This window comes from Vigna radiata, chromosome 7 (genome assembly GCF_000741045.1).
Source record: "Vigna radiata var. radiata cultivar VC1973A chromosome 7, Vradiata_ver6, whole genome shotgun sequence".
Taxonomy (NCBI): domain Eukaryota; kingdom Viridiplantae; phylum Streptophyta; class Magnoliopsida; order Fabales; family Fabaceae; genus Vigna; species Vigna radiata.
In genome coordinates this window covers 9,511,924-9,534,020 of record NC_028357.1, presented here as the reverse complement: position 1 = coordinate 9,534,020, position 22,097 = coordinate 9,511,924, and the positions used below count along the sequence as shown (strand labels likewise).

At 32.7% G+C, this 22,097-nt stretch overlaps 1 protein-coding gene across 6 annotated transcripts in view; it reads left to right on the top strand.

Annotated features, from left to right (window-relative positions):
- Nucleotides 1-21,837, top strand: part of LOC106768566 (peroxisome biogenesis protein 1) — a 30,166-nt gene extending 8,329 nt beyond the window's left edge. Inside the window, exons 2-15 of one of the 6 annotated variants that reach the window (XM_022783100.1) lie at nt 2,675-3,157; nt 3,666-4,400; nt 4,999-5,090; nt 6,114-6,187; nt 6,297-6,516; nt 8,660-8,753; nt 8,890-9,044; nt 9,782-10,012; nt 10,587-10,787; nt 11,093-11,218; nt 11,293-11,354; nt 12,853-12,970; nt 17,953-18,237; nt 21,074-21,837. In XM_022783100.1, the coding sequence (XP_022638821.1) occupies nt 2,683-3,157; nt 3,666-4,400; nt 4,999-5,090; nt 6,114-6,187; nt 6,297-6,516; nt 8,660-8,753; nt 8,890-9,044; nt 9,782-10,012; nt 10,587-10,787; nt 11,093-11,218; nt 11,293-11,354; nt 12,853-12,970; nt 17,953-18,237; nt 21,074-21,112 (2,907 nt within the window). In that variant the 5' untranslated portion in view covers nt 2,675-2,682 and the 3' untranslated portion in view covers nt 21,113-21,837. Of the gene's footprint in view, nt 1-2,674; nt 3,158-3,665; nt 4,401-4,998; nt 5,091-6,113; nt 6,188-6,296; nt 6,517-8,659; nt 8,754-8,889; nt 9,045-9,781; nt 10,013-10,586; nt 10,788-11,066; nt 11,219-11,292; nt 11,355-12,786; nt 12,971-17,952; nt 18,238-21,073 lie in introns of those variants that run through there. The other 5 variants (XM_022783098.1, XM_014653791.2, XR_002668475.1 and 2 more) reach the window with 5 other exon arrangements.
- The last annotated feature ends 260 nt before the right edge of the window (nt 21,838-22,097 follow it).

Sequence of the window (22,097 nt, the reverse complement as noted above, 5' to 3'; positions counted from 1 at the left end):
AGTCAGTGATGGCAGTCCCTGTAGTTTTGTCGCTTTTAGCCACTACAGGCCCCATCAGTCAGTGATGGCAGTCCCTGTAGTTTTGATGCAAGCCCCATCCTTACTTGATGGCAATCCAGTTCCTGGAGTTTGTCATTGTTCTCCTTTGTCAAAGTCATCCCACTTGAAGTTTCATGGTGCTATTTGAAGTTTCGCAGTTGTCTACTACTGTCCATAAATTGCTGTTAGTTGTTCGTCGACATGTGATTGCGCATCTGTTTGCTGCACACTCTTGAAGACCGATCATATATTTCAAATTGAGTTTATTTATTCCAAGCTTGGTCCATACAATCTGTATGCTCCAGCTTGAGAGGGAGTGTTAAAGATATTATATTTAGTTTATATTGTGTTTATGTTAATTAGGGAAATATAGTCCCTATATGTTTATTAGGGAAATATTGTTCTTATTTTATTTTATTTTATTCTTACATATTCATTTATATTTGGACTTAGCCCATATTTCTTCTATTATAAATAGAGAACCCTATGTGTGTATTTAACACAAGGGATTAATTCCAATATATAATTTTTACTATATTTAACAAGCCCCACCAAGAAATCTTAGACTCTATCTTGCTCAATATACTATTTGAGCATGGCAAAATCATCTGAGCACTTGGCTTTGATGACCCTGTAATTGTCTAATTCCATCCATAGTGATTTGAGTTGATTGGCATATTCTGTAACAGTCTTGGTTCCTTGTTTGGCAACGACAATCTTCACCTTGACATCATATATTTGGGCAACATCTTTAGCTTTTGAGTATGTCTGCTCCATTTCATTCCAAATCTCCTTTGCAGAATTAAGAAACATGCAAGTATCAGTGATTTTTGGGATCATGGAGTTCCATAGCCATGCCATGATCATAGAGTCTTCTTCATCCCATTTTGGAAATCTGGGATCGTACTAGTTACCAGGGTGCGGCTAAGTGTAGCCCATTTGAGACCGTTTATGGAAGGGCCCCTCCTGCCCTTACTCGTTTCATACCTGGGGAAACTGCAGTAGAGGTCGTGGCTCAAGAGCTCCAGACAAGAGATGAGGTGCTCAAGCAACTCCAATTTCCTTTAAAAAGGGCACAGGATTTGATGACCAAATATGCTAACAGGAAGGGGAAACCAGCAAAGGTGAAGGTAGATGACTGGATATATCTAAAAATTAGGCCTCATAGACAAGCTTCCATGCCAACAAGGTTGCATCCCAAATTATTAGCATGGTACTTTGGGCCTTTTAAGGTGATACAATAGATTGGTAAGGTTGCTTTTAAACTGCAGTTACCCGACACAACAAGAAGACATCCTGTATTCCACGTGTCTCAATTGAAGGTAGCAGTGGGTACCAAACAGGTTGAGAGGAATTTTCTAGATGAACTGCAAGCAGATGGTCCAATGTTCTGGCCACTCAAGATTCTTGACAGAAGGCAGAAACACCGAGATGATGAGATGATACAAATTTTGGTTGAATGGTAGGAAGGGGGGAAGGAAGGATGTGCTAACCATCCAGGAACAATTCCCAGACTTCAACCTTGAGATATTGGTGTGTGTTTAGTGAGATTTAGATAGGTTTCTCATTCAGAAACCTTATAGGGGGTTTATTGGACTACTCATTAATGTCTAGTCTCACGCTCTAGATGTATATAGATTGGCGCGAGGAGGGTGTGTTAAAAGTCCCACGTCAACTAGAGATAAGACAATTTATAATATATAAGTGAATGCAAATTACTTATTAACAAACTACATGCTGAAAAATCAACTAGTCCATGGAATTCCTTCCATTACAGAAAAGCCAGCTGACTATGAAGCTTGTAAATTTGTGAAGCAAACAAGGAAACCATTTCCTGAAAGTAGTTGGAGGGCAAGTCAGAAACTGCATCTTGTTCACACTACTGGTGGACCACAAAGAACTCTCACTAAGAGGAAGTAGCTGCAGTATACACAATAACAAGAATGTGCTGGATTTATTTTCTTAAATTCAAATCAGAAGTAGCTGCAGTATTCTGGAAATTCAAAGCACATGTAGAAAATCAAAGCTATTGCTGTATTCAAATTCTAAGGTTAGACAATGGAAAGGAGTATATAGCTAATAATTTCAACAATTTTGTGATGAAGTTGGGATTAAGCATAAGTTGTTGGCTCCTTACACTCCTCAACAAAATGGAGTGAATGAAAGGATAAATAGATCAATCATGGAGATGACCAAGTGTGTGCTTCATCGAATGTATTAGTGCTATCTGTTTGTGTATAGTGTTATATGTTGAGAACGCACCTTTAGATGATGTGTATTTTTAGGAACTTTCCAGATTTGTTTCAGTTTTAAGTATGCCGAATTTATTCCATTTCAATTTGTTGTTAGTGGATTAACTATTCCCCAGTTGTTTCCTAAGCTAGTGGCTAGAATCACAAAAGCTGATATCTTAGTTTGTTATTTTCTGAGTGTATTTAGATTAAGTTGCATTCTCAGTACTTTATTAGTTTTGTATCTCTGTTTTTATCTCTGTTAAGAACTGCCTTTGTTCCTAAAAATTCAATAGGTGGCAATATACCTAATTATTTATTATTCTCTTATTCAGTGGATTCTTACTGTTCTAATGTAAACAAGTTTCTTTTGATTATCAATCTAACTCCTGAGACTTTGTCAGTGCAATTAATGGGAGGAACTAAAGTTGCTGTTGCTCCAAAAAGTCGGAAAAAAAGTTTGGATTCAGCAGGAGATTCACGCCAAGACTCCTTTAATAAAGAACACACTTCCAAGATGCTGCTTCGTTTACAAGATCCAAAAGGATTATGTAGTACCAGTACTCATGTCAAAGGAGTTGACCTCAATGTAGGGCTTACTACTGTTGCTTTTGTTCACCCAGAAACAGCCAAAAGATACTCATTCAACATGCTTCAGTTGGTTTTGATAGTACCCAGAGTTTCCAAGGAGAATGTTAATATTTCAAGAACTAATATTATGAAAAACAGAGGTGGTTCAACTACTAATGAAGTTGAAAATGTAAATATTGACAAGACAGAATATCGACAAGCAATTGTTCAGTTGATGATTTCAGAATCTGTGGGTGAAGGACATGTGATGGTAGCTAAGTCTCTTCGCCTTTATTTGAGAGCTAGCCTACGTTCATGTATGTCAATTTATCCTAATATCCATCTTACCTGATCCTTTGTATTTAGCAATCAATTGCAGGTTATTTTCTCATGAATTTAATTGTGTGGAATATTGCACCTAGCAAATTATTATTAAATGTATTTTATGTTTGGTGTTAGGTTTTCTATTTCTATAGTTAGGAGACAAGCAGTCTCTAATTGCATTTTGACTGTGCATCAAGCTGTCACGGATTGATTAAGGAATAAGCTGTTTTTTATTTTGAAAAACCGTGGGTTAGCCCAGGTACATAAACTTAAAAATATGGCATTTGAAGAAAATTACAGTGGAAGGATCTATGCAGGTTTGCTCCTATTTTGTGGATTTGTTGGTTTTAGCAAGAGTATAATTATAGATTTTCCAACGATATTAAGCTTATTATCTCTGAGAATTTTTACTGTCAGTGTTCAATGTAGATATCAGTTGAAAACTTACCTTTATTTTTTATATCTGATTTTAACAAGAATATTGCCTTTGTGATTGAATAGGGGTTTATTTGAAGGCATGCAATACTATTTTGGAAAAAAATATTCCTTCAACCTCTCTTTTTCCGTGTAAATTCAAACTACTAAGGCAGGAGAATTCTGTTGAGAAAGATGGTCTAGAAGTTTCTCATGGCCACAATCATCACATTGATAAAAAAGTTCAAGCGAAAGCTACATCAGGTTTCTTTGTGGATACGATAGATTGGTCAATCCAAAATAAACTTCTAGAAGCTGTCTCTGAAGAATCCAATCACAAAGCAGAAGAAGAGACTACAAATCAATCTCAGAATCCAAGGGAATTACAGAATCTTGTAAGACTATGGTATATGACACAAATTAAGGCAATTACTTCCATTTCAGGTATGGAGGTTAGTTCCTTGGTTATGGGTGATAAAACCTTGCTTCATTTTGAAGTAAGCTGTTACAAGCTTGGGAGTAATGAGAAGGCTCAGTTTGCGTATAGTCCTTCAGAGAACAGTGACAATGCAGCTGAAATGTTGTTTTTATTGACATTTGGTGAAGAATATCTGCATAATGGGAAACTTAGTGCGTATGAAGTTGCTCTTGGTGGAGAACTTGATAACATTAGTATTGTGGACCTGAAGGTTTTCGAAAGGATGAAATTGTGTGATCCTGTGTCTATTGTTTCTATAGAAGAGAGAACGCCTGAAGACCACATTAGTTCAAATCTATCTCCGCTTGGCTGGATGGAGAAAACTGCAGATGATGTTATCAACAGTAGGTCTATTTTGGGAAGGGGAGGTGTAGGGATTAAGTGTCTGTTACTTTTTCAATTGATTGTTCTCATGGCATTTTTTTCCCAATAAAATCTTAAATGATCCTTCATGACCATTGTTGTTAATAGATGTACCAAGCCAAGTAGGAAAATGTTCAAATGATATGTACAAAGGATATAACCTTGGCAATAAAGGATGCAAAAAATGTTTGTATATAAAAATTAAGCATGACCATAACCTTTGCATATGTTGTTATGATTGGTTGGGAAGGATACTGGAGGAAGTTATTTAGAGAGATCTCATGTCAATAATATCCGTGAGAATTTGATTTTTAATTCAGGTCGATGGTTCTTAATCCTGTTCTACCTGTTTTATCTGTTGAACTTATTTGTTGCTTAAGATTCCCTATTTTTTCCTAGTTACTTTGGACTGTTAATATGGATGGTTTGTTTATAATTTGGTTTGAGGTATGCTGGTATTCATCTGTTTTCCTCCTTGATGCTGCTGCTCATTAATTTGAATTTTATTCACTTAAATATCATGCATTCTTTGGCACTGAGATGCCCTTTGGCTTAATTTGCTGCTTTTGCTGACTGCAGGAATGTTGATATTGTTATGTTCTGCATCTGGTTTGTGGTTTGGCACACACAACTTACCACTCCCCGGACATGTTCTCATATATGGACCACCTGTGAGTACAACATAAACCTTCGTAAGTTCAATATAAAACATATATGGGTTTTAGAAAGTGGATTTTTAGTTGAATTTAATGTTATAAAACAATTTTTAAAGTCAGATTTGTATCCACTTATATATTATTATTTTATCATATCCCGTGATTCCATTTTTCAATTTCATTGCTTGCTATCAATTTTGGCTAAAGTGTATTTTCAATTTAGGATATATTGATAACTTGACCGATTAAAGATGTGGTAGCCTGTAAAAGCGCTAAGGAGTAATTACCTTATACCAATAAAAACTAAATTGCAAAACATACCAAGAAACCTTTTTTCTTTTGTAAGTTACTGAGTTTGTACAAATACCTGTTCTTGTACTTAAACGAGTAATGCAAATTCATTTTCAATTTGTGTAAACCTTTCTCTTTTAGCTTGATAGAAGTTTCTTCATGAAGTGAGTCCTACTCAACTCCCTCAAATTGGCTGAAGTTTGTTTTAGAGTTGCTTCATATCACAGCACGAAAATACTGCCTGCTTTGCTTGTCTTTAAGTTGAGAATCTAGCTCTTCATATTGAGATTTCACATTATGCTTAGTGAATCTGATAGGGTATGGAGAGTTTATGAAAGGAAGAAAAAAGGGAATAAAGAGGGAGAGAGGTGTTCGGCGGTTATAACAGTATTAATAGTGGGGGGAAATAAAGCTCCTATAAGAGAGCTTATGTATGGAAAATATATTTCACTTTTTGGATTAGTTATACTGCAAAGACAGGATCACGTGGACCCTGTGGAGAGAGAATTTGGCTCTCTTGGATGTTGTTGGCTGAGCATTTCATCATACTGAATAACAGAATTATACAGTATATTCTTCTTTTCTTAGCTGTGAGTGTGTGTTAAGTGCAAATTAAATAGGTTTCCAATCCAGAAACCTATCAGAATCTTTCTTATCTACTTCATATTGTTGATCTGGTCACAAAAAAAGGTTACCAATCTGACGAGTGAAATATCAATGCATTTGACATTTAAATATTTTCCCCAGGGCTCTGGAAAAACTATATTAGCAAGAACTGTGGCAAAATCTCTTGAGAACCGTGAAGACATCTTTGCACACATGTATTGATATTAATTCTAATATAGTTGTTCCTTTATGATTTTCCCAATTATTGTAATTTTCAATTGCTCCTGTTTGGATTTAATAATTTCAGCTTTCAATGTTATGCAGAATTTTTATTTCCTGCTCAAAACTTGCCCTTGAGAAGGTCCCAGTTATTCGCCAAGAACTTGCAAACCATGTAACTGAAGCTGTAAATCATGCCCCTTCTGTGGTTATCTTTGATGATCTTGATAGCATAATTTCTTCCCCTGACTCTGAAGGATCTCATCAGCCAATATCTGTTGCTGGACTCACAGATTTTCTGGTTGACATCATGGATGAATATGGGGTAAGAAATATGCCTCAATTGGTACTTAATGCGGTTTCTCTGAAATGTTATGCATATTATCGTTCCTTGTCACCAATGTTGTTAAACTTGAGAATTGTAAGGGGATCAGAAAGGGGATAAAATATCGTAAATCAACTTGTAAGAGTTACGATTAGATGAACAATTATTATCATAAATAGGTGCATCATTAAAAATAATATAAATGATAAAAATCTCATACATAATTCATAAAATGGTTAATAATACAACTAAAAATAGGTTCATAGTTCATAAAATTGTCATGCATAAAACAACTAATCAATTCGTAAATGTTTAATGCAAACAAAATATTCAAGGAAATCTTTCATATCTGTTAAATATAGTGAAAACTTTGTATGAGATTAATTTTCTTTATGTTGAATATACACATAGGATATTGTATTTATAAAAGAAGGAAAATGAGCTAAGTCCAAAATACAAATAAAGAATAATAATAAACTAATTGAAGATAAAAGATAAAGATAAGATAAAAATATATATCTGTCAGAATAATTATCCTATGTATCATCCTTAAGCCTACTTAAGGATAGTGTGTCTAGTATCTATAGTAGTAGTTCCTAGGTTTGCACCTAGGTGTCTAGGAGAAAACCCGAAATTTCTATGTACTTTTGTATCAGAACTTTCTTATATATAGAATGAGAGTGAGAGGAATCTCTTAAGTCTTCGAGAATTATTTTACAGTTTCAATCTCAAGTTGGTATCAGAGTGGGTTGATCCTGCTCTGATTTCTGTCTAGTCTCCTACCTATTGTTGCTGTCTGCAACTGTCCGGCGCTGTTTGCCGCTGTTTGCCATCGTCTATCACTGTTTTGCCACTGTCTGTAGCTATCCACTGCATTTTGTCACCATCAATGTCTGTTCTCTGCCATTTAGATGTCGACTGACACTATTAGCCATCGTTAGAAACAAGTAACCTATTCTAGGAAACAAATCCTTGATATTGTGGGATTGATATGCTAGTAATGAAGCCAAGATACAACCAACATACAAAATTAGGAATAAAAATCTGAAACTTGAATAAAATTTAAAACTTCCTAAAATATCTCAATAATTTATAAAAGGATAATTGAATATTCTGTAATTACGTTCTCTCCTATGAATTTAGTAGTTACATTGTGGTCTAAACACAAAATTCATTGTATCCCTTCTCGGTTTCTCTTTTCTCAATATCTTTCAAACCAACAATCCTTTGATATTTAGACCAATTTTCCTGTTCTGTTGCATGCATGAGGCAAGGGACTATCTAAAAGGCAAGGGCATAATTATGTTTTTTTGGTATCACTGTCATGTTTAGCTAATTGCTTTTGCATGGGGCTATCTTTGGAATGAGTAACAAGATTTCCTAGCTTTGCTTTGTGGATGCATTTTTCTGTCTTCTCTGCCATTACTTGTTACCTATGGGAGTAGAAGTTGAAGGGGAATGGTGACTTTTTAATCTTTGCCACACAATTCACATGATTCTATTTTCCTATTATAGAGTAACTGTTGGATTTTCAGGAAGAAAAGAAAAACTATAGAAAAAGGTTCAACCCTGAATTTATTTCTGGACTAAATGAAGCAAAACAGATTACTCAAAGGAGTTGTCCCCATTCCTACTGGATAACCCAGTCACTACAAACTGTTAGTCCAAGATTATCCCACCAAAAGAAACAAAAAGTCTATTTATAAACATTCTATTTTAAAACTTCCTTCTATAATAAAGTTGCCAAACCTTCTCCTCAACTGAAATTGTCTTTTCTAACATGAACAATAGTCCCTAAAGGAGGAAAGCAATCAATTTTGGATCTTCTAAATATTTGAAGATATTTATTATTTACAACTGAATGCCTTGCTATTTCGTTTTGTACTGCCCTCTTATTTTTTTCAGTACTTCCTACAAAATTGTTTCTAAAAGTGGACTTACTTTACTAAATACAATTACTTTCCTCATCAAGACACTCTAGATAAAAGTTAGAGTCATTCTACACCTAGTAGAAATAAACAGTCTTTCTGAAGCACATACTAATCGCAAAAGATTGTCTTCTCTTTGTTGTTAAATCAATTTAGTACACACTTTTCTTTCCTGAATACCATTTTGAATCTATTTCCTGTTGCACACTGAACAGGAGAAGAGGCAAAAGTCATGTGGATTTGGACCAATAGCCTTCATAGCTTCCGTACAATCACTAGAGAAGATACCACAATCTTTAAGCTCTTCAGGTTTGATATTTTGTATGTAATATGTTTGTCACATTATAGTAAATCCGAACAGAATATTGACCATTATCTTTCATTTCTTATATCCATTTTATTTCTCATCTTCAGGCAGCTGATTTCTTGATTCACTTTTTATTAGGAAGATTTGACTTTCACATAAAGCTGCCTGCTCCTGCAGCCTCTGAGCGCAGGGCTATGTTGAAGCATGAAATACAGAGGCGTCACTTACAGTGCAATGATGACATCCTGCTTGACGTGGCTGTAAAATGTGATGGTTATGATGGTTATGATCTGGTATTCTACCTTTTAGATTTATGATGTAGAAAGTTGTTATTTATTTCGCTTCACTGGTGTAAAAATTACTATATGTCAGTTTTGTGAATGTTATAGCATGTGGTTCTGTTTTTTAAGTGTGCATGAGTAGAGATATTTAGAGAAAAAAAAAACAGGAAGTCTATGCATTTATGATATAAACATTCAGCTGCAGATTTCTTTCTTTATATCATTAACGAGTTAGTTTTTTTAAGACAAACAAGAATAGAAAAAAGGCATAGTTTGTGGGATTAACGGAAGCCCTTTTACGAGTTAGGGTTGTTATATTTTCTTGTAATTACATTGTCATGGTGGTGTAAGCCCTATTATCAGTGGTAGAGGAAGAAAGGGGGTGTTGGTGCATTTGTTCTCGAAACATTCATTGAAATATTCATCTACAAATTTCATTAGCATATGATCTAGATTAGAGTTAAGGAAAATTAAAATTACATTACCATAGCTTGAATAACATAAAAAGATGCTTGTGTTCCTACAAAACTTAATCATTATTATTTAATTATTATTATTATTGTTATTATTATTATTATTATTATTATTATTATTATTATCATCATCTTAGTAGCATCATTTACATTTGATGAACAACACTTGCTTATGTAGAACTTTGGTTGTCAATTTGAATAATATTAATGCATGAACTGTTGACTACTATGTCTGAGCTGCAAGTATGCAAATATTTAATATTTCATTCCTTCCAGGAAATATTAGTTGACAGAACTGTTCATTGTGCTGTTCGCCGTTTTCTGCCATCTAATGCTTCCATTGATGTACGTGAGAGTCCAGCTATACTAAGGGAGGATTTCTCTCAGGCAATGCTTGATTTTCTTCCAGTTGCAATGCGTGATATCACAAAATCAGCTTCTGATGATGGCCGTTCTGGATGGAATGATGTGGGTGGTCTTGTTGACATTCGAAATGCTATTAAGGAGGTCTGACCTAGTGAAATATTAGAATCTTGTTCTCTCTGTAGATTTTATGTGTCATGTATTTTTCAGTTCCTCCCTTTGGATTCAAATATAAATAAAAATATGGTCATGTTTATGGGACTTAGATATAAGAAAATTCCAATGAACTCAACCTTATTTAATGTTATTATCTCAAAAATACCCTTATGTTTAAACCGGGGCATCATCTCAATAAATATGACTAAGGATAATGTTGAAAATGTACTTTATTTTGTTGAAATTAAGAACATTAAATGAACATAGCTGACATTCTTAATCAGTGTAAAATTAGCTAGTTTTGTTTATATTTAAGTCCACAGGTAGTATTATTATATTTGTAAAATACTTGCGTATGCCAATTGGAGGACATATTTAATCCCACAAAACTAGTTATTAAGGTGAGGCCTTCCTAAACTTATAAAACTAATGTAAGTCATATCTCTAGTTGATAGAGTAACAATTAAGGCAGCCTAATAACAAATATTTTTCTCATTTGTTGTATGTTTACTCTATACTCAGACATTTGAATGATCTTACATTGTTGGTTAAATTATTTCAGATGATAGAGCTGCCATCAAAGTTTCCAAAAATTTTTGCACAAGCACCTTTAAGGTTGCGGTCAAATGTGCTTTTATACGGTCCTCCTGGTTGTGGCAAAACTCACATAGTTGGTGCTGCTGCTGCTGCTTCTTCACTTCGATTCATATCAGTAAAAGGGCCAGAGCTGTTAAACAAATACATTGGTGCTTCTGAACAAGCTGTAAGAGACCAATAAGAACTTCTCTGGGTTATTATTGGTGTATGCTATTTTTGAATTTATTTATATGCTTTTTAATCCTTATATTTTCTCAATTTCTCTGCATAAAATGAAAGGTTTTTCTGAAGGTTATTACGTCTCAATTGGCTAACTAGCTTTTTATACTGTCACTGTGAGCCATTTGATGATGGATGTCTCTTATTAGGTGACGTAGGATGTTTTTTTGGTTGTCTATAGTATATTGTAATCTTTCAAATTAAAATTATTGATTTTGCATACTAGGTCTGGGTGTTGAATGCTGGTTTCAGGTTAGGGATATTTTCTCTAAAGCAGCAGCTGCAGCACCATGTCTACTTTTTTTTGATGAATTTGATTCTATTGCCCCCAAGAGAGGGCATGACAATACTGGAGTAACTGATCGAGTTGTGAATCAAGTCAGTAAATATTTGTTGCTTTTGAACTTTTACTTTACTGAATAAAATCTGACTTCAGATGTTTCAATTTTCAGTTTTTGACCGAGTTAGATGGTGTTGAGATTTTAACTGGTGTATTTGTGTTTGCTGCAACAAGGTTAGTTTCTCAATCATGTTTTCATTTGTCAAAAGTAAAACAAAACTTTGATAAAGTATCCATGGATCAAAGACTAGCTGAAAGGATATAAAGTTTAACGAAGACCGTAATTCAAAGTTTATTTGCTTTTTGGCTTATACTTGATTTAGATTAGTTACGTAGACAATTTCCGGTACAGGCTTTAGGATAGTTTGGATAAACTTTTCAGCAAGCATTTATAGAATAAAATAGGTTTAATACCTATTTTGGTCCCTCTTTTTGGGGGGTTTGTTCAAAGTGGTCCTCCCTTTTTTAAAAAGTTCAATAAGGTCCTACTTTTTGCAAAAACTGTGCAAGTTAGCCCTTTTTGCTAACGACGTTAATTTTGCTAACGGCAGAGCTGCCAGCTGGCAAATATTTGATGACTTGTACAAATAAAATTCGTTTTAGTCCTCATATTGGTTTAAAAATGTTCATTGTGGTCCTCGTATTGGTTTAAAAATGTTTATTGTGGTCCCGTTTTAATACATGTTAAAGATTTCACACGTGATCTAGTAATTCATGCGCTAACCTTTTGGGAAAGTATAATCACAATAATTTGAAGCTTATCAGTGTAGTTTCACGTGTTATATTAGTAAGTATGGAGATGTGAAAAAAGAACGCATCAATTTTGGATTGTAACACATGAAATTTTAGCTGTTGTTTTCTTAGAAAACCACAACTTTCCACAAGAGCATCCATTGACAAATTTGTGAAGCTGCTTACTGTCTCTAAGGATGATTTTCCTTTTTAGTAAAATGGGACCACAATAAACATTTTTAAACCAATACAAGGACCACAATGAACATTTTTAAACCAATATGAGGACTAAAACGAATTTTATTTGTACAAGTCATCAAATATTTGCCAGCTGGCAGCTCTGTCGTTAGCAGAATTAACGCCGTTAGCAAAAAGGACTAACTTGCACAGTTTTTGCAAAAAGTAGGACCTTATTGAACTTTTTAAAAAAGGGAGGACCACTTTGAACAAACCCCCCAAAAAGAGAGACCAAAATAGGTATTAAACCAATAAAATAGGATGCTCAATGAATTAAACTTTGTAGTCCTACAACCGCAATATGTTATGAATCAAATAAAGATTTTATTGATAGAAAAGAGAAACGGAGAAAGAACACTTCTCCAGTAGTTTCCCTTTCATAAAGGATTCTTCCTTTTACAAAAAGCAAAGCTTAATTATCAAATATTACCGACAAAATAAATATTTCCCTTTTACATCCTCCTACTTATTTAGCTCAGTAATTATGTCAACTGTTGCATCTTATTCTAACTCCTAATAAATTTTGATATATGAGATACTTTTCATGTATTGAGCATCTCTTCTAAGCTGTAATAATGATTTGGCTACGATTAGTTTACTATTGATCCTTGTTTGTTTTGACTATTTCTTGTGATAGTAAGAACATATGGAAAATGGATATTAATCATTGGCTATTATAATATCTGTTTTTCCTGGAAAGCAGTAGACCAGATTTACTTGATGCTGCACTGTTGAGACCTGGTAGGTTAGATCGTCTTCTATTCTGTGACTTTCCATCTTGGCACGAGAGATTGGAAATTCTTGCTGTACTTTCTAGAAAGGTATGTGTTAGAATGACTCCTATGAGTATTGTCAATGTTTTGTTTCTTGTTTGCAAATTGCTCATGATATCTTGTTGGGGGTTCTTATATAAATGTTTTCGATTGAATGTTTTACCTGTTCATATTGTGCAATGGAATCAGGATTATAATGTTAGCAAAAGCATGAGAAAATATCATATGTATCTGATGCCTACCGGTTTGCTACATCCTCCTAGTGTCAATAATAGTAATTGTTGGTCAGTTAAAGAGAGAAAAGGACTTGAACTATGTAAGGAAATAAAGAATTATTTTAGTTAAGGAAGGAGAGTTTAAACTTAACTCAATCTCATAAAACTGTCTTGAAAAAGTGAGATTTGTGCCCATTTATACTGTTAGGATATAACCTCCTGTTTCAACGGTCTATTAAAGAAGAAATAAGGGTAAAGGAAAATACAGTTGTTTGTTTTAATTAAAACAGATTTAAAATCTGTTAGTAGTTATGTTTTTGGGAAGGTTGTATATATAGGTGTGTTTTGGGGAAGGACAGGAAAATGAGTGAATAATAGGAGGTTTCTGGACCCTCAAAGGGCCAGAGGTGTTTCTGTAATAATTCTGAAACTTCTATCCGAAATTCTCAGTTTTCTCTGTTTGCGTTTCTAATCCAGTTTCTATAATATACTATAGTTTGGCAATTTCTTTAATGGATGTGGGATCTTCAATAAATAATGATCATACGGATTACATTCTCATTACCTCTATTGGTAATATTCAAACCCTTTAAATTAAAATAATTACTTGAAATGAGTATGTAGATTATAAAGATATTTTCTCCTAATCACTATGGAGATACGGAGGATATTTTTATTCTATTAATAATCCATTATTTACAATACTCCTCAAGTTGGTAAATAGATATCAATCATTTCCAACTTGCCTACAAGATCTTAGAGTTTGCCCTAAGGAAGTCCTTTAGTGAAAATGTCCTCACATTCAAACCCTTTAAAGTAAAATAATTACTTTGAAATGAATATGAAGATTATAAAGATATTTTCTCCTAATCGCTATAGAGATATGGAGGATATTTTTATTCTATTAATAATTTATTATTTACAATATTCCTCAAGTTGGTAAATGAATATCAATCATTTCCAACTTGTCTACAAGATCCTAGAGTTTGCTCTAAGGAAGTCCTTTAGTGAAAATGTCCCCTATTTGAAGTCTTGTAGGCACATGGGTTGTAACTACAAACTTTTGTTAAGATTATCTTTGATAAAGTGTTTGTCAATTTCAATGTTTTGTCTTATCAAGTTGTAATGAATTATGGACAATATTTTAAGCGCATTACTTCATGAACAATTCTACAATGAGACAAAAATGTGGAAAGTTCATAATTCACATATTCTATACCACTACTACATCTGATTATGTTAGGGTATAAGGTGGGAGGATATTCAGTATAAGTTAATTGGAGTAAATAAATATAGTATAGGTTAATTAGAGTAAATAAATATACAGTCCAAAGAAATATACAATATATAATATTTATAATTAATAATAGATACTAGGGGATTATACAGGGGATATTTACATTAAATATAGATATATTCTAGAGAGATATTTAGTAAGAGATGGGCGGGAAATACTATAGTATAAATAAGGTTAGAGTCTAAGGTTAAGGGTATGCTTTTGATTTGTGAGTTTTGTAAGAGGGGTTATGCTCTCAGGTAACTGACGGAGATCCTGTTCCTAGTTATTAGAAATAATTGACAGAGGTTATGCTCCCAATTTATTGTTTACCTTGGTTTATTCATACACTACCATCAATAGAAGAGATTTATTTGTTCAATTCCTTTCTGTTATTATTCTTTTGATTGTGTGAGATATTGTTCTAGTTACATCTCCTACTCGGGTATGTAACAAATTATTTTGATGTATTTTTTCCAAATTGATTCTAGACAATATGAGAAAAATTAACAGATTTGGAAGACTTCAAAATTACTTTTCGTAATGTATGTCCTTGTAACACTAGTACAATCATCAATAAAAGTAACAAACTGTTTTACTCTAGAAATAGATTCTAAAACATGTCCCCAAACATTATTGGGAATTAACTCAAATGGAAAATTACACTTTTTATTAAAGATGAAATAGGATGCATGGTGATACTTTAATAGTTAAGCAAAACATCACATTTGAAAACTGAACATACTCTTTGGTAAACAAACAAGGGAACAAGGACTTGATAATGTTGAATGAGGGAGGTACAAGCCTTCTATGATGAAACCATATTTGGGAACTTGCCCATCTTTCTAATGGTGCTTACTCGCTTATGACCTTTAGTTTGTTTTGGTCCTTGGATTCCAATAGGTACAACCCACTCTGCACCTTAGCAATTGAAATCATTTTTCCTGTAGGAAGGTCCTAAAAATCCCAATAATAAAAAAGCTACTGAACATCAAATTTTTTGTAGTCAGTCATTTGTAAAAAATAAACATCGCTTAATACAATAAATGATTTTGAAGTTATATTCCCCAGACCCCCATGTTGGTACACTATCACCATTTGCAACTACAATGAGTTGTTTTGTGGTTATTTTGACAAACAAATTGAAGAGCTTAGGAAATGGAGGCATGTGATCAATTGCTCCTGCATTAAGAATCCAAAGACCTTGGAGACAAATGGCCAATAATATTAAATATACTCTTACCTTTCATGGACAAATTATATGATCCAGAAGAGGTAATTATTGATTCAATCATTCTTCTCAAACAATCAAGTTCCTCTTTATAAGTTTTCATACCAAACATTGAAAAAAATCACAAAACAAAGACATGAAATGAATAGAACCAATTTGGCAAAAGAACCAAAAGATTTAGATATATTCAAATTAGAGCCAAATGAGACGTCACCATCCCTTGGAATGGGTTTAGGATGTTTCAATGATCTTGTCTGTGCATGTGGTGGTTAGCAAGGTAGTGGAAATAGGACCCTCAAAATCAAGAGTTACGATAGCAAAGCAGTGCTAATAGGACTCTCAAGATCTTGAACTATGTAAGGAAATAAATAATTATTTTATTCATAACAATCACATCAATTACATTTTCATCATCTTTATTTGTGATACTTAAATATTTCAAAATAAGGAAATAAAAATATGTTGAAATGAATAGAAAGATTTTGAAGATATTTTTTCCTTGTTACTATAGAGAATATTTTTATCCTAATAATTTGCTATTTACAACAATTAGAATAAAAATATTTTTAGTATCTCTATAGTAATTAGAAAAAAATATCTTTGGAATTTTCTTATTCATTTCAACACATTCTTATTGCCTTATTTAAAAAAAAAAAAAATAGTTGATTATTACAAATAGAGATGGTGAGAATCTAATTAGTATGATAGTTATCAATAAAATAAATCTTTCTTTCCTTACATAGTTCAATTAATACACCATAAGATCTTCAGTTCTACAGGATCTCTTAAACTACTTCTGAATCCTATCAAAAGATAACACCCTTGACAACCCTAGTAAAAAAACTAAACACCTACTGAATTACAGAGTTAAGGAACAAGGTCATTTGAACAAATTTCAAATCAAAATATTGTAAAGAAAAGAAATGGTGATCTTCTCAATCTATTACATTGAACCAGATAAAGAAACTCCAAGAATTGTTTTTCAACTAGCAGGACTAATCTCTATGTTTTAGAAAGGTTTTTGAACTTTCATAATTTGATTGTATGAAGATAGCTAGAGATTACTTGTTTACATAGCTAATAGTTTAAATGGGTTAAAAACTGTTTTAATCCATTAAAACAGAACTTAGCCTTGTTTGTTCATTTTAATTTATTAAAACATGTTTTCATACACTAAAATCATTTAAATACTTTAGTGATTTTAATCAATTGAAATGTCGATTTAATTGGTTAAAACAGATTCAACCACACAAATGTTTAAGTCAAATTAATATATGAAAACAAAGTTTTAATCGAGTAAAATGCTCTTCCTTACAAACCCAACAAATTTAAAAACATTTTAACATATTAAAAAGTACTATAATCCATTAAAACAAATCTAACATTCCAACCAATGTTCAAACACTTACTAAATATCCACTTGGTCAAATCAAGATCAATGATAAGTAATTACTTAGAAAGCATCTAAATGATATATTACAACCCAAAGCCTACATCAAACACAAGATCAACATCTCCAACACTTGCATCATCATCAATGTACAGGTTGGTAGCATCAAATCCTCAATCTCCATTCTGGCTTTGAAAAAGTAAATATACAATCTAGTTCTCTGAGGCCTTTGTGGTTGAATCTTAACTTTTTCACAATTCATATTTCATTTGTTGCTGAATCCAAACTGTATATCCCTCGTACTAAATTTTATTTATTCCCTCTTGTTTTAACCACTTCACTTGAAAAATACTTTGTGACCTCCATTCTTGTGGCTGTCACCACCAACGTTGTTAGCTCCAACAACCGACTTACTGATTTCTCCACTAAATTTCTCAAGGGGTCTTATGTATTGGTAATAAGTGTGGTGCATATAATACACAGGCTTGAGGAGTGTCAAAGATATGAATAGGGAAATAGTGTGTAGCTGTAATTTAGGGATTATGTTATATGTTTCTTTCTTTACCTAATTGTATCGTTAATGATGTGTGGTCTAATACGCACAATTCCTTTAATCAATTCTATAGTCGCCATGGAGAGTCAAACCCTATTGAGGTTCCTGTGTGGAAATTTCATTGGCTTTCACTTCTCCAAATGAGATCCACATAAGATATGTGCACATCGCAAAATGTGAAGTTGGTCATTAACCTACCTTAATTTTGAATTTTAATATTTATGACAAGGGAGGATTATTGCTAGTCTTATGCCTTCTATTAGTAGTGGGAAGTTACACTTTCACCTCATATAACTAACATCAATATTTTAACAAACAAAATCCTTTTTCGATTTAATTAAACTGAATCTTTCTAATCATTGCAGTTGGCAATGGACAAGGATATTGATTTGACTACAATAGCTAATATGACTGAGGGATTCAGTGGAGCTGATCTCCAAGCTCTCCTCTCAGATGCGCAGCTTGCAGCAGTTCATGATGTTCTGGACAATGAGGATGGTTTAAGGACGGAAAAAACACCCATAATTACTGATGCTCTTCTAAAGTTCACAACATCCAAGGCCAGACCATCTGTTTCAGAAGAAGAAAAGAGAAGACTCTACAATATATATCACCAGTTCCTGGATTCAAAGAGATCTGTTGCTGCCCAGGTTTTTCCCCTCTCCCGTGAACTAGTATTAGTTTTGCTTTTATAATTTATTCAGTTTAACAAAATTGTGTTCGCTGTGTTTTGTGGATGAGTAGTTGGTTGTAGATTGTTAGGTATATTGATATCCATGACCTTTGGTTGATGTTGAGTAAAAAAGTTAGCTCTGGTAATTGACAACTATATCGTCTTTGGGGCAATTGCTTCCTGCACCTTCATGTTTTCTTCCTGCCCCTCCATACATTGTGATAAATGTCAAAAGTATTCATACACAATGCAGAAGTAAAAAATTTTGAATTGTGCAATTTAGAAATGTATTATGGATTGTATAATCTAAGAATAAATTCAAAATCAATTTTTTCACTTTTGAATTGTGTAATCCAGAAATATATTTTAAATTGCACAATGTAGAGTTAATTTTTTTCACTTTCAGGTTGTGTAATCTATAAATACATTATGGATTACACAATTTGGAATTGAATTTTCATTTTTGGATTGTGCAAACAAGAAATAAATTATGGATTGCATAATCTGGAATAATGTTTTTCTTCTGAATTGATTATTCTGGAATTAACTCTTTTTTCTCACTTTTGGATTGTTGAATCCGGAAATTAATTTTCTTTGATTTCAATCTTTGATTAATCCGGATTAAAGCCCAAATGGTTTCAATCCAAATTATGCTGAATCTTTGATTAATCTGGAAGAGTGAAACTGTTTCCTGCATCTATTGAAACCATTTGGTACTTCTACCAGTACTACTATACCAGCACTTCACAAGATTACCCGGCTAAAAGAAGCACAAAATATAAATTACACGGGACATAGTGGGTGTTTCAAAAAAATTGAGGTGTGAAAAGTAATTACCCATCTTCAGTTATAATTTCAAAGGGCCTGCATAGCAATTGTAGTTTTTTCATTTGTCAAGAAAAAGGAAAAAAGAACTTCATGTAAATTGAAAAAAAAAAAATATGATTAAATATATTTTTGGTCTTAGTAGTATTAGCATCTTTTATGTAGTTCCTAATGTTTTTTAAGTTTGCTTTTGAAGTTTTAGAATGTTGGTTTTAGTCTTTGGTGTCAAGCTCTATTACAAAAAGTTAATGGTGATTGTGTCTTGTCGATGTCAGAATGTTGTTATCAGATGCTAAATGCAAAAGTGACGTGTTTACATGGACTAAAAGTGAATTTAAATATTTGCATGAGAGAAATATTGTGCCATGAACAAACTACTATTGCAAGGATATAAACAAAAATTAATATACAGGAACTGAACCAGAGTTTGTGCAAACAAAACTTCCATTCTAAACTTCTTTTAAGACTGTGGAGTATCAACATTTAAGTTTCTTAAACGATAGATAAAAAGTAGAAAATAAGACTGATTTTATTATTCTGAATCATAAAAATTATATTCTCATATCTTATATTTGTAACAATCTAATTCTCCTAAAAAGGAAAATAGGAAAACAAAGTAAAATAGAAGATTATACATCTATTTTCTCTAATTAGGAAGATTCTAAAGATATTTTCTCTAATTAGAAAGATTCTAAAGATATTTTCTCTAATTAGGAAGATTCTAAAGATATTTTCTCTAATTACAACATAAAATTTAGATACAATACCATAAATATTGTTTTGTTGTTCTACAATCATATTGGAGTTGGATTTGCATAATAATTAATTTCATCAAATGTCTATGTAATTTTTCGGAGTGAACTCCAATCCTTATTGGAGAAGAGTACAACTAGTATCTAGGTATTGGATCAGAGTTTTGTCATAATGAGCTAATGTTGGAGTACCATGTGATAATTTTAATCCGGGTTGTCTATATTCGTCAAATAGGTGAACCTCAAACTCATGTTAGACTTATAATAGTCACTTATTCAAATACTTTCCTGTTCAATTAGATTGTATGTAACTTTTCAGTCCAACTAGAGGAATCTAGGATATTATTGCTTCTTTATGCTCTTGCTATCCCAAATGGTTAGTGACTTGTTATCTATGTGACTCAATTTTGTCTTTATAGATACCTCATTGTCAGTAATGAAGTTTAGAGTTATTATGTTCAGACTGTTAGAATCTAGATAATTTTCTACCTCAATTAGGACCAGATAGAAGGAATGGAGTTTATAAGGAAAAAAGAGATAGGTGTATAGGTGGAGATGATAAGTATATTAATATTTAAACATTTTTCCTTTAGTTCATGTTTTATTTTATTATTTAGTTCATTAAATTTATTTTGTTTTTAATCCATGTATATGTCAGTTTTCGCTTTAGTCTCAATTATGTCAGCGTGATGTCATCACCGTTAATCACTTCAATATTTTTGTAATATTGGATACTAATGACAGGAACTAAAACCAAGATTTTTAAAATGACAAGAACTTCTCAGATTTTTTTAGGGACAAACATTTAATCTAATCCTAAAGGCTCTAATATTTCATACTTGTCTAAACCATGATTAATTTTAAAATCACTAAATCTGTCATGAATTATCTTGAGTGACTGAAAATGATGATGTAACGTTTAAATGTGGCCGTAGTGTGATATTGACCTGAGTTCTGTTAATGGAGTTGTTTTTGTTTGATTTCCCAAATTACACTTCTATACATGTAAGCTATGTAAACTCTTAACCACAAGTGGTTTAAATGGCTAGGCGTAATTCATTTCTTTCGAATATGTAAGTGCAAATGTCTTATTTCCACGATTTTATTCGGTAAATAATCATATTATGCTATCTATGTTTTTCTCTTTAACCTTGTCACTAATGCAAAATAAAAACTTAGCACCATCATTGTTATAATTATTCCTTGTTATAATTGGTTAACAAATAATTTCTGCAGTCAAGAGATTCGAAAGGAAAGAAGGCAACTTTAGCTTGACAGTCAAAGATTCATGTGGTGGAAGATGTTCTTTGGTATTAATTTCTGACGAAGATGTCTTCTCTTTTCATGTCCACATCTTTAATAGTAAATTTGTATAGTTCAATTCATCATTTGTTGTATTTGATAATGTAAAATCTCCTAGCCATATTACAAATAAAATATGAAAGGAAAATGTTTTCGGTAATTATTTTTTTCTCAAATTTTATATTTGGTTTGTGAAATTGGCAGGCAGCAATTGAAGCCATTAAATGACCCTCCGTCACTGTGTATATACCGATAAATTATGACAAATTACACAATAGAAATGTATTTTTGTTGTAGTCTCAAAAATGATTTTTTGTTGTTATCATGTATTACACTATTAATTGTTATACACGGAAAAATTTTCTACTGATGGATATTTTTATTGGAAAAAAAATTGAATGGTAAATGCAGGGTGGCAGTAGCGTAGCCAGGATATCTGGTTAATTCGCATCATGCCACGCACTTATATTGGACCTGTAATTACTTCCTACACTTTAGAGCTAAGGAGGATGATAGTACCTAAGAGTTTATGTTAGGAGAAACAGAAAAAACAGAACAATAGCTGTCAGAGTTACTTGTTAGACAATGGGTTGTTGGGGTAGGATGTTCTGTATATAAGAGAGGAAAAGTTTTGTTTGTATTCTTTGTAAGACAGGAGCATACATCCTGCGAGAGGGCTAAACCCTCTTTTATAAGTAGCATGTCACAGTTTTGAAGAGGAAGAGATACTTTTCAAGTGTTCAAAACATAAGGAAATTCAATTGCAAACATTAAACTACTAAGTTAATGTTAATTCAACAAATTTATGTACAACACTTATATAATTCTAGTTAATCTCTTAGTACATCAGTGGTTCTTTAAAATTAGAGAAAGATAAATGGTAACTCTTAAAATTCATCTTTACACTTTTAAGAAATACATATGACATGAGTTACTTGAAAGTCATTTATGTGAACTA